At 45.8% G+C, this 11973-nt stretch overlaps 8 protein-coding genes across 8 annotated transcripts; 5 read left to right on the top strand and 3 right to left on the bottom strand.

The window, feature by feature from the left end:
- Positions 1 to 511: 511 nt before the first annotated feature.
- Positions 512 to 1176, top strand: PHALS_15098 (uncharacterized protein). Its single transcript, XM_024719085.2, has one exon. The coding sequence runs from the start codon at positions 889 to 891 to the stop codon at positions 1123 to 1125; it is 237 nt and encodes a 78-aa protein (XP_024584419.1). The 5' UTR covers positions 512 to 888; the 3' UTR covers positions 1126 to 1176.
- Positions 1177 to 1179: 3 nt separating this feature from the next.
- PHALS_05527 (uncharacterized protein) lies at positions 1180 to 2253 on the top strand (the record flags this gene model as incomplete). Its single annotated transcript, XM_024719086.1, has 4 exons — positions 1180 to 1218; positions 1300 to 1354; positions 1411 to 2095; positions 2178 to 2253. 4 exons carry the CDS (start codon positions 1180 to 1182, stop codon positions 2251 to 2253), a joined length of 855 nt encoding a protein of 284 aa, XP_024584420.1.
- Positions 2254 to 2501: 248 nt separating this feature from the next.
- On the bottom strand, positions 2502 to 3649 carry PHALS_05528 (protein kinase; the record flags this gene model as incomplete). The annotated part of the gene is made up of 3 exons (XM_024719087.1): positions 2502 to 2761; positions 2838 to 2981; positions 3055 to 3649. The coding sequence occupies 3 exons, from the start codon at positions 3647 to 3649 to the stop codon at positions 2502 to 2504; spliced, it is 999 nt and encodes a 332-aa protein (XP_024584421.1).
- Positions 3650 to 3764: 115 nt separating this feature from the next.
- PHALS_05529 (WD repeat protein TSSC1, WD repeat superfamily) lies at positions 3765 to 5057 on the top strand (the record flags this gene model as incomplete). Its single annotated transcript, XM_024719088.1, has 4 exons — positions 3765 to 3806; positions 3861 to 3944; positions 4004 to 4263; positions 4322 to 5057. 4 exons carry the CDS (start codon positions 3765 to 3767, stop codon positions 5055 to 5057), a joined length of 1122 nt encoding a protein of 373 aa, XP_024584422.1.
- Positions 5058 to 5354: 297 nt separating this feature from the next.
- On the bottom strand, positions 5355 to 7871 carry PHALS_05530 (uncharacterized protein; the record flags this gene model as incomplete). Its single annotated transcript, XM_024719089.1, has 1 exon — positions 5355 to 7871. One exon carries the CDS (start codon positions 7869 to 7871, stop codon positions 5355 to 5357), a length of 2517 nt encoding a protein of 838 aa, XP_024584423.1.
- Positions 7872 to 8129: 258 nt separating this feature from the next.
- PHALS_05531 (mynd finger family protein) lies at positions 8130 to 9236 on the top strand (the record flags this gene model as incomplete). The annotated part of the gene is made up of 1 exon (XM_024719091.1): positions 8130 to 9236. One exon carries the CDS (start codon positions 8130 to 8132, stop codon positions 9234 to 9236), a length of 1107 nt encoding a protein of 368 aa, XP_024584424.1.
- Positions 9237 to 9544: 308 nt separating this feature from the next.
- Positions 9545 to 10393, bottom strand: PHALS_05532 (Putative transcriptional regulator DJ-1; the record flags this gene model as incomplete). The annotated part of the gene is made up of 4 exons (XM_024719092.1): positions 9545 to 9617; positions 9691 to 9734; positions 9803 to 10255; positions 10328 to 10393. The coding sequence occupies 4 exons, from the start codon at positions 10391 to 10393 to the stop codon at positions 9545 to 9547; spliced, it is 636 nt and encodes a 211-aa protein (XP_024584425.1).
- A 178-nt stretch (positions 10394 to 10571) lies between these two features.
- PHALS_05533 (Putative transcriptional regulator DJ-1) lies at positions 10572 to 11267 on the top strand (the record flags this gene model as incomplete). The annotated part of the gene is made up of 1 exon (XM_024719093.1): positions 10572 to 11267. The coding sequence occupies one exon, from the start codon at positions 10572 to 10574 to the stop codon at positions 11265 to 11267; it is 696 nt and encodes a 231-aa protein (XP_024584426.1).
- Between the last annotated feature and the right edge of the window lie 706 nt (positions 11268 to 11973).

An 11973-nucleotide genomic window follows, 5' to 3' on the forward strand; every position in this document is an offset into this window, starting at 1 on the left:
CGATAGATACGATGCACTGACCGTCAGCAACTTGTGCTGTACTGCTTAAGATTTTGCGCTTCAAACTCGTATAAAGCGATTTGCGTGGTGAAGAGGCAGAAAATAAACTTGGACATTTAGAAGTAGCTGCGTAGTTTTAAAGCGTGCCACGTTGTTGATCGGCATAAGTACCTTTTGTGAGTCTCAGTTCTGCATATCAAAAAAAACTGCTCAGTACTGATATTTGATATCAATTTGCGTTTTCACCAATAGCAATTCCAAAAAAGAGTAATTAAGCACACATAGATCACAACAAAATGTTGGTAAAGATACAAATTATTTTGACCGCACATTTCCAAAAAAACTCATATGGTTCGGTGTATGTTTGGGTAAAGTTTTTGAGAGATTGTGTTGCAAGAACAATATTTTGTGATATGTAAATATTCACATTGATATTGATATCAACAGTTTATGGCTATTTTCGAAGCAAAAACTACACAGCGTGAGTAAGTGCAATAAACTAAATTTTTAAAACACAGGCGTCAAAAGTCGCTTTATCGTTTATCTCGAGATGACGCACGAATGGCGGAAGTGATTAATGTAACGACGGACTTACTAGATTAATTTACATCTCAGGATGAAATGGATGCAATCACAAGAAACACAACATTAAGCTTTTTTCCAAGTTGCTTGTGTGCAAAGGCGACGACCTTCCAATTACCTCAGTGTCCGCGGCGATACCGACGATTACCAAGACACATGTCGGGAGTCTGTATATAACAAATTTATGCGGAGCCTGGCTAGAGTGTAAGTTCAACTCCGCAGCTTTGTTTGGAAGTATCCAGATTATCCACCAGAAAGTCTTCATTGCTTAAAGAATGTGCTGGCGATCAAGGTCATTTTCATTCTATGGTAGCTTTGGAATCTGCTCGAGCAGCAGCTTTGGATCCCTCAAGCTCTTTGATATATGGTGCGGGTCCCTACACGTCTTTTGGATGTCATCATCATTCTCCTCTCGTGTGTCTGGTTGTTACCTTTATGACGTTGACAATGGAAATTTTTGACGTGATGGCTCGATGGCGACTAAAAAGAAATTGCATTATTTTCATATTGAAGTTGGTGGCGTCGTTAGTGAGGGGTCGGTAAGACGCGAGGATTTTCTTCGTATTTTTTTTGGTTAATACGAAGTTATCGCCGTGTATGGGACGGTGTGAGGCTAACAATTTGGGTGAAAACGTGGTAAACTTTTTTTCTATGCTTGATTAACTGTGGAGAATTTATCGATATAATTGCTTTTCACTATTGCTTTTACGTTCGCAGTCAGAACCTCGGTCGCAATGGAAGGCACCTGGTTCGCTCTTATTAATGCTGCACTGTTCGTGATGCAAGCTATCGTGAACATCGTGTACGCCAAGCGGTTTGTGACGATAGCGCATTCTTACGAGACGCTCATTACTCCAGCAACTTATGCTCTGGTAATGTGGATTCTTGTGTACTCATTGCAAGCAGTGCTGGTTGTTATAGACGTTTTTGCACCTCGCTACTCGATGTTTGCCGACGCCAGCCAACCAGCACAAGTTCGCTCATTGTTTGGCGCAACATGCATCCTAAATACCATTTGGGTGTTTTTGTTCGTGTCGGACGACATGACCGGAGCAACTATAGCGATCTACTCATTGTGGGTAGCACTTCTCTTTCTCTATATTTGTGCAATAAGTGATCGAAATGCGCACGGGACAGGACATTTTGACTGGATGATGTATCTGTGCAATGAAGTTCCCATCTCGATGTATTTTGCTTGGGTGACTACTGTGGCTTTTACTCAACTGGCAATGTCCAACCAGCACTCAGGTCATGATTATTTGGGGCTAAAGACGTACATTTCGTATCTCTGCGCTATCATTACTCTAGGACTAGCGACTGCGCGATACGCACAAGACTTTCTTGTTGGTCTTGTAATTATATGGTACCTAATTGCAGTTTCAATTCGGCGTGTGCTATTCGTACCTTCAGCCCAGTGCATGGATATTGCCGTTCGCGCGTGTGCTGGAGAAGGGGCCGTCATTATCGCTGCTGTGCTAATTATTAACATTTGTCAGTCTTTTTTGAAAGAAAGGTAAGCTCGGTGGGTTGTTCGAATTGTATTTGACCCCTTAGCTAATTTGGATTGTTTGTTATATGTGGACAATGGAGTGTAGACATCCTCCAGCCTCAGGCATGGGTTCGGGGATGGCTGTCGTCGCGGGTGCCACCTACGGCTCCACCACTGCATAATAGTGCCGTTCCTGCCATTCCTCGAGCCACTGCACGTGTTTCAATTGCCGTACATTCGGCTACAGGGGTCCCACTCACATAGTATACATGATTTTAACAATTTCTTCCCATTAATTTAAGATAACACAATGAAGTTGGATCCAGTTGTTAAATATATTAGTTGATATTATCCAGTCAAATTGCTGCAAAAACTTTAAGATATATATATATTCTTAACTATTTCGCGAGCGTGACGTACTTAGATATAATTAACTTTGTCGTCGACGAGAACTGCTTCTGTGCTTATCATAATCGTCGTCAGATAAACTTTTTGATCGATGCTTGCGTTTACGCTTTCGTTTGTGCTTGCTTGTCTTTTTCTTTTGTCGATGACTACGAGCACATGAATCTGTGCCACTATCGCTACCCGATTCGTCTCGCAACGCTTTCTTCCATTTTTTAGTCCGTCTTCTCTCTGGTTTTGTAAATAAAGTCGCCAACATTGCGATTTCGGCAGCCTCGACATCTTCTGTACCAATTATCAGCCTCGACATCAGCATCAACATTCACGACTTAATAATCATGCAGCTTGCGGCCTGTCTTACCATCATCTGATTGCAGAATCGTAAAATCTTGTTCCGCTTGCATCTCTGTAGGCAACAATCCTTGCTTCAACACGTGGTCTTGCTTAGCCAACTTAAGTTTCTCTATTTCTGTCATGGGGTCCTCCCATCGCTGCCTCGTGGCATCTATCCATTCAAAACGTTACGTAATTCTCAGCACAACAATATTTCCCAACTGTTATTACATTCCCACCACTACCGTTTGGATTTTGGTCCCGCAACTTGCATTCTCTGTCTCCACTTAAATGTCCCCATTTACCGCATCGAATGCACCGCACGTTGCGTAGCCTAACTCCCATTGGATTGAAGTTAACCTTGATCGTCTCAGTATACTTGCCCTCTACTGGAGCACCTTTGAGTAAAGGGAAACGTTCCACTTGATCTTTGATCGTGAGCGTTTCCTCAGCTCGACGTCCAACATATCGCTCAAGCTTAGAGCGTTGCAGATCGCCTCGTCTTTCAGCTTTGCGACGAAATTCACGGACGGCTTCGTCCTCTTCGGTCTGTCTCTTTTTTTCAAGCTTTTCTTTTGCTTCCGAAAGTCCTGGGGGAACAGTGTACAGGAAACTCACCTGTGCACTGTCAGCGAGACGAGCGGCATTGACGTCCCCAGCTTCAGCAGCAAATTGTTGAACCCGTTGCAACTCGACTGCCTTGCGCAATTCCTTCGCCTTTTCAAGTTCACACTTTTCTCTTTCTTTTGCCTGCTGTTCCGCGACCACACGCGCTTCTGGTTGGCTTTGCTGGCTGGATGCCATGACTTCTGCCCCAAAAACTGCAGAGACATTTTTCATTTATGCAGAAATAACTAGTCTGCAATTTATCACATTTCTCAAGTACAGATTTTATCCAAGGTAAAAGGACATTAGAAAATTAAAATTTGGAAAAAGTCGGTAAGTTAAATTACAAATGTTCGGCGGCAGCTCGTGTAGCTTCAGCTTCGGCACGAAGGTAGATAAAATGGAGGCTTAATGTCACTATAAACTAACGTAGCAATTTGATTAGATTCGAACATTGGAGCCTGTTGTGGCAGAAAAGGATCGCTCGCACTTCTTTGTGGGTACTAGCACATTAAATCAACCCAACCAGGTATGAGGTACTTATTGAGCCTACCGACACTAGAACACACTCTTATGTTTGTTGTTAAGATATATTTGGTGGAAGTAGACGACAAAGGCAACAGCATTATCACACACCAGGTGTGCAATCACCCTGGGGAAGTACTGTGTCTGGTGCCGAGTCCTCACGAACGAGAGCTTTTGGTCACCTGCGGCAAGCAACAAGGTCAACGAGCAGAGGCTTCATTATGGAAGCTGCCAGATACGAGTAATTTAGAAGAAGAGAAATGTGCCGCTACAAATCTGAAGCAGTTGTCGGTGTTTCCTGCGCAGAAGCTGCCAGTGTCTGAGTATGAGCTAATTTGGCGGGATCTTGTAGACTCGAGCTGATATGATTGTGCACTGTAGATTTGCTTGGGACGCTACAAATACCACTTCAACGCTAGCTTCGAGTCATGAGACATTGCTTCGAACGTGGCAGCTAAATGAAGGATCAGTTGAAGCGCAGGAAAAGTTGGAGCTGGACGTTTCAATGATGGGAGACACTACGAAGAAAGGCGCAAGCGCATTGGTGTGGGACCCGCACCATGCCTTGCAACTAACTTTTGCTCTCGGTAGGAATGTGCACACGTGGGATCTCCGAGCAAAGCAAGAGCGCATAAGTGTCGAGGACGCGCATCCCACTGCCACACTGTCGCTCGATTTTAATCCAAATAAACCGCACACTCTTGCTAGTGGTGGAGACGATGGCAAACTCAAGTTTTGGGATTTGCGATATGCGCAAAAGCCGCTACTGGTGATGAACGCGCATTCGCACTGGGTGTGGAGTACAAAATATCATCCGCAGCATGATCAGCTGGTTCTCTCGGGAGGCTCCGATTCGACGCTAGCTCTGTGGCGAGTATCTTCAATTTCATCGTCACCTTTAGTGGAGCTGGATGAACGTGATCTAATGGACGAAACGGCTGACGGTGCCGCTGTTGCAGATGTGCTCATCCGACGTGTTGAAGAGCACGAGGATGCCGTGTACGCAGCTCGTTGGACAGCCGGTGGAGATGCGTGGATGTTCGTTTCCGTGTCGTATGACGGCCGCCTGGCTGTCAATCACGTGCCATCGACTGAAAAATACAAAATTTTGCTGTGACGTGTTGACAGCTACAACCTTTTAGGCATGCTAGTGTATATTTGTTTATTTTTATTTTGTTTAGTTCAGGATCTGCCAGGCTGTCTGTCGTTGTCTGTAACCGTCATATTACTCCTTGTGGTAATTGCTACTCATGGCTGTAATTGTTCTACGCAACTCCATTTCACGTCTAACTCATTCAGCTTTTTGCTTGCTTCGTTACAAAGCCGGTCTAAGTAATCCATCGCATGTCTGCTTCACTCATCCGTTCGCCCGCTTCACTGCGAAGCCCATCTAATTGTCACCTTAAACTCTAGCTCATCCGTGCATCAGCTTGCTTGCTTCGTTACGAAGCCAGTCTAAGTCATCCATTGCCTGTTGAAATCCTACCATATCCCCCTTACCAACACATTCTGCCACTCTTTGCGCTGCGGCAGCAAGCCGCTCCTCCAAGGAAGCTGTCGATGATGCCGAAGATCCCGTACCAGTACTCAAAGCAGAAGCCGCCACCGCTGCACCTGCAGAGGTGCTTGATGTTGCCCTCACTATTCCAGATCCAGGGGTGACCATCTTCTTGGTAGACGCCTTTGGTGTCAAGCGCGGCATACCAAGAAACCCAGGAGGCAGTGCTGTGGCTGGCACACGATCTCCCCTATCTTCCTTTTTGCTAGCAAGAAGGCGAGCGGCATTGCTCGCGCCGATTCCCAATGAGTTTTGAATAATCTCGTCCTTAACACGAGTTTTGTCTTCGTTGCTTAAACTGCCTCGTCGTGCTAATTCCGCTACTTTTCGAAGCCGTGCACCGTTCGGTGACATCATAGGCAAGCCATTGCCCTTTGTTGACGATGAGGCAGACGCCACTTCATCCTCGTCAGGTGTTGGCGGGGGAGGCGGCGGAGGAGGTATTGACAACGAAGAAAGTCCAACCTGTTGCTGTCGTGAAGCATTGTAAAAGGACACAAAGCTGCCCGAAATTTCTCTCGTATCATCATAGCCACCAGTAATTTGGACCACATCCTCATCAGTGTAATCTTGCGAGCTGGATTCATCGTTTATAGATGTTGATGAACTCATGTCTGAGACGGAATCCTCATGGATCTCATCGTCAGCTTCACCGTGACGTTCAGCAATCCCAGGCATGGCCCCAACCGTACCATAACTTGGATATCCTCCCTGCTCTCCGTTGTCGATATAAGACATGTCACGCGCAAGTTCAAGACGGCTTTTACTACGTCGACGAAATTTGAAGAATTCTGCAGCATTGCCGAAGCTGCCACGACGCGCAGTAGAGGGCAGAGGCGTGTTTACGGAAGAAGATGGTGAGCTTGATAGAATTCCAGACGGTGACGAAGGAGGCTGCGAGCCGTTGCCCCGACTTCGAGTTGATGACTGCAGAGAAAGTCCCGTTAATTGTGCAGCAGCTGCTGCAGCAGACGAGTTAAGCCCGTTTAAATTGGGGTCGGCGTCTGCATCTACTAGCTTTTTACGCCCAGTGTTCGTCTGAGGTGTATTGAGCACGGCCTCAGCTACTTGCCAAGGCACCGTCATTGATGGTCGTCTTGTAAGTCCGGGTGGAGGTGCAAGTAGAACATTTTGGTCTTGATTGATACCACCTCCACTATCACTTAGGGTGGTAGGCTCGTCCTTTGACGCGATGTTATAATATGAAGTTTGCTGATTATAAAATGTTGCACCTGTACTTGTTGGGGCGTTAAGCTTCTTGCTTCTAGCGGGCGGTGGAGACCACGACGGGAGGGCAGTGGATACAAAGCCGCCACTTTCATCCATCGGTGGTGGTGGAGGAAAAGATTCTTCGGCAAATTGCAACTGTGCGTTCCGCTTATAGATTGTATCCTTACCGGGATTACTGTGATCAGGATCCATTCCATAAGATAAATCGATATTATCACCACTGGTGTTAAGATCGTACGATGAAAAGTAGTCTTCTGGCGTGAGGCTGCTGGTATAAGAGTAGCGCGTGGGCATATCGTTCACCGAGTAATCGACATTGGGTAACTGTGAACTTTGAGATCGGCTGCGGTGGCCACGGTCCGAATTTAAATCACTTGATGGTTCGGAGCTAAGAGGTCCATGACTACGACTTAGATCGTTTCCAAAAGAGCTGTACTGTGCAGAGCCAAAATGCGTACTACTGCTGCTTCTAGTATGATAGGAGCGCTTGGGTGTATTTCCCGGCGTGAGCGACGTGCGCAGACCGTCACGGTACTGAGACTTGGTTGCATTGTTCAGCACTGCATTACTCACAAATCCCGTGACTTCATTGGCGTGTACCGGGACATTCTGTGACGCCACACGAAGCGCTGTAAGTTGCTTTAGCTCCTGCACTGACATGCCAGTTTTGGGAACAACTGGTGGAGTGGCAACTACCGCGGGTGTCGAAGTGGCGTTTACCACGGCCATGTTGAGTCTGGGCGTTGCTGGTCGTGAGTTAGAAAAGCTTTCAAGTGCCGATGTCTTGGGAGTTGCTGGATTAGATGCACCAGACTGCTGCATTCTCTTTTGCGTCAATCGTTTGAGATCTTCCACCGTCATGCCGCTTTTTATACCCATTTTAGCCCCACTCGTTGAGAATTTCTGAGCGGGCGGGCGAGCCGCGGGGATGACGCTACGGTAAGGAGCAGTAAGATTAGGATGAAAGATCGGCACTTTACTTTGCTGCTGCTGATACTGCTGATATTGGTATGGATTAAGCTGAGCTTGAGATTGCATTTGTTGCTGGAAGGCCGACATCTGCTGCTGAGACGTTGCCGCTTGCTGTTGCAAGTGACTTTGCTGTGAGCGCATGCCTCCTTTGCGGCGGTTCATGTCTGCCATGGTACAAACTCACTCACGACACAACACACCCTAAGGGAGGCTCGCGCTCTGCTGCTGAAGCCTTGGTTAGTGTCTCTTTTTTTCTCGACTCGAATAGTGACTGAGCTTAGAGACTCCACATTCCTATCATACCGATCTCCGTACCGGTAAGTATGCCGAAAATGTATGTGATAAATAGGGATATAATAGAGTATAATGCTGATTGTCATGTGTGGGAAGAATGTGACCTTTCATGATCGCACTTTTGATAGTTTTTTCATGGGAAAGAAGAGCCGACGGCAACGATTGAGTACAAAGAAACCTCCACTTGTGACTGACCACACAATGTCGCATGCTGTAGATATGCAGCATCTCAAGCTAGATCCGCGAGGAGACGGGATGTATAGCGGCACATTTCGCTGGCTTGAGTCCAAAGAGTTTCCGCTCCTTCCGCCGTTTCCGAATCGCTCAGTAGATTTGTCTTGTGGCTGGAAGGAATTTCTAGTCTCTAGAAGTTCCCCTAACAGCAATGCGGACCTTGTGGCCAAGGCTGTGAACGATCCATCAATGTTGGATGCACTAAGCTTTCCCATAACGTTGCTGCATGTATTGCAACAGCTAGAGCTAAGCGTGGACTCTGATTTACGTGTCCTAATAATTGGATCCTCCCGAAAAGCAGAGCAGCGCGTATTGCGCATTACAAATTACTGGAACGAAATTTCTTCTTTCTTTGCTAAAGCAAAGGTCACGCTGTTTTTTATTGGCCCTGAAGTCGACGAGCCAGACGCGGACAGAATCAATAACGCTTTGCCCTTCAATCTTAAAGTTCATCATTTTAAAGGAACATTTGGAAGCTTTCAAAAATCGCAACTGTACGGCGAATGTGCGCCTCAGGCATCCGTCATTGTAGGATACAACACAGGTTTTGGCAATTTTGTGGACTCGCATCGGCACGAACTGCTCTTTAGCTGGCTACCGGATCTCTACCGTATTGCAGAGTCAAACATTCCGGCAATTTTTACCTGTGCTAATGACTACGCAGACATGAATGGAGAATTTGCAGTACAGTCACGTATTATAGGCGCTAAGATGTTGTTGTTGCCCAAACAAAATCCGTTCAGTGCCGCATCGCACTTTCACGAACAAGGACAGCAAGAGACGGCCTGGTCGCGTGGAAACAGCTTCGTATACGTCGTGTGCGGAATTGACGAGACACGTCGATGTGATATTAGAGTTGGAGATGTAGATGCGTTGCAGGAGCTATTGAACACAGAAAAGGACATTTGCCTGCGAGACAAGCTGGGCCGCCACTTTTACAAGGGTATTGTGCTTACAAAGGATCAGGCGGCAAGGTGCAAGGCTCTTCATAGCCATTCTTTTGCATAATCCAAAGCGTCCAAATCGAGACACTGTGGTTTGAAATGATATTAGGTCATTTAGACATGCGATATGTTGCACTCATCCACGTTTTAAGGTTAAAGACTGAATAGCAACAATTTCGTCTGGACCAGAAAAGGAATCCTTTTTTAGGTTGGTTAGAGGGGCTAAATCTTTGTCAAAATATGTGATATGGACGACTCAAAGACTGACCAGCTTACTGGCAAGACATAAGCTTTGACTTCATGCTGGATTATTTGGTTTTCATATTGGACGTAATGGTCGAAGTTAAATCTGAATTAATTTGAATATTTTGATTATAAACCTCGACTTCGCTGACCTTCAATAACTTGTCCAAGAGCTTCTTTACTGTCCTTGATCCAATGTTTGCTGCATCAAGGGAGATCAATGAATTCTGTGTTCAATACGACTTTTGCTCAATTACTAATCTTAGCTTACATACGTGCAGCAAGCAATCAAATGTTCGATCCTTCTTTTTTCATCGTCCTGAAAGCAATATCTTTTGCTACTGAGCGCGCGATCTTCTCACCACGAAGTAATTCCAAAAGGGTCACAGCCATGGCGATGACTGTTGCCGGCCCTTTGCTCGTCACGCAATTTTCCGTTATAACCACATCATCATCAAAGTACAGATCACTCATGATTAGTTTGTCTGCAGGATCACCAGCCATCGGACCTTCAACTAGCGCATTATGAAAAAGCACTTCGTAGGTAGCTTCACCAACTGCTGCATAAAGTTTCTTAGCAGTCTTTTGCTTTTTCAGTAGTGTCGTTAGCATCCGACAAGCACCTAAAGTCTTCGCTCCAGGTCCACCGGGCACCGCAATGACATCGTATTCTTCATTGACGCAGAACTCGAGCGGCTTGTCTGCTTGCACACCTGTACCTTTAGCGAGCTTGATGATGTGGTGAAGGGATCCGCCAACATTTGCCACTGTAACACGAACCCCACCACGAGCGAGAATATCGCACAGTGCCGCCACTTCAATCTCTTCACTGCCCATGGTCTACACATTTGTCAACAACATTGTAAGATACAAAGTTTGTTTTCTACGATGCTAAATTATAAAAATACTTGCAATTGGAACGAGCGCCGTGGGCTTTGGAGTCACGATTTCACTAATTGCTTGAGCGATTCGAGCCATGTTTAGTCAATCTTTCTCGTATGCAATAAAAAAGAGTGCGATCTCTTCGTCTTGAGGTCAATGGCCTCGTTGAAGTTCACTTTGGCTATTCCCACATGTCCTTTATTTTAACGGTGTTGAAGCTGCGAATGCTCCGCGTTGATTAACTCACAACTTTATCGACACGAAAGTGGCAAACATGCTGGCTGGTAGTACCGCGTACGTTCCGTTAGGCAATGAATACCTTCCTGTCCAAGCGCTACCACATGTGAAGCCTCGCGCTTTGATAGTGGTAGCTGATGGCAGTGAAGAACTTGAAACGTTGGTCTTGTCCGATGTTTTAATCCGTGGAGGTCTTCATGTCACTATTGGATCGGTTGGGCGAACCCAAAACAACATTATAATGGGCAATCATGGTCTGCGCATTCTAGCCGAAAAGCCTATTGAAGAGTGCAGTTTCGAGAATTTTGAGATTCTTGTATTGCCTGGGGTGAGTTTATCAATGAACAAGCTGCTTATTGAATGGTTCGAACTAATGGTCTGCTTTGTGCTTGTAAAGGGCGATGGAGCTAGCCACTTGCGGGACTCGGACCTTGTAATTAAAATGTTATTATGGCAGAAACAGGCTGGACGCTGGATTGCGGCATGTTCTTCGGCACCCGCGGTGGTACTTAACCCGCATGGGTTGCTAGGTGAACGAGCTACCTGCTCAATTGCAAACGAGCCCGAAATGACGCGCGAATTTGTGAACGAAGATGTTGTCGTGGATACTCGCTGCGTCACATGCCAGGGCCCGGGTGTAGTGCTGAAATTTGCTCTGACGCTGGTCAAGCTTCTTAACGGAGAACACGCAGCTAAAAAAGCTGCGACGGAACTTCTGTATCCTTGGCCTTAGTGTGAACCACTCGGCATGTACTTACAAACGATGATGTGGTCAGGTAAGGATTATTGAGTCGAGATTGATATGATAACAAATACATTATTCTATTCTTTCATAGACATTGAGAATGTAAATGATAGAAAATGAACGGTATGTAGAGATATCAGCGCACAACTAACAGATAGGTAGCACCACGCAACACTTGGTACTAACTTCAATCTCTCCAACGCCTACATAGGAACTTCTCACACTATGGATACATGATGTCCTTGTCGAGCAATTTCTTGAGCGATTATAATTATAATTGGGAATGGTGGCCTGCAGGGCTTAGTAGCTGCCATGCTAGTGTGATCGGGGCGGTCTATCTCGAACTAGCAGTAAATTCATGAGTAGGAGGGCGAGCTGGACGTACATACGCGGCACGACACCACCCAAATGTTTTTCATCATGACCGTATCTTTGAATAATTGGGGACAGCAAGATAATTTAAAGATTCGCAGTAAATTCATTTCAGTGACAAATGGTGTCTTTAGTAAGAAAATTGGAATGTAAGACAATTAGCTACATTAAAGACTCTTGGTTCCGCAACTACTTAAAATGTACGAGCCCAACCTCTGTGCGTTTATTACGAAAAACTCCTTTGAGTCAATACTTCCTCTGCGTAAAAGTGCGCGGCAATGCCGTTGCGCTTGGAAGTACTTGCAGTCATCCCCACGACTGA

This window comes from Plasmopara halstedii (genome assembly GCF_900000015.1).
Source record: "Plasmopara halstedii genome assembly, contig: Scaffold_2904, whole genome shotgun sequence".
NCBI classification, from domain to species: domain Eukaryota; phylum Oomycota; class Peronosporomycetes; order Peronosporales; family Peronosporaceae; genus Plasmopara; species Plasmopara halstedii.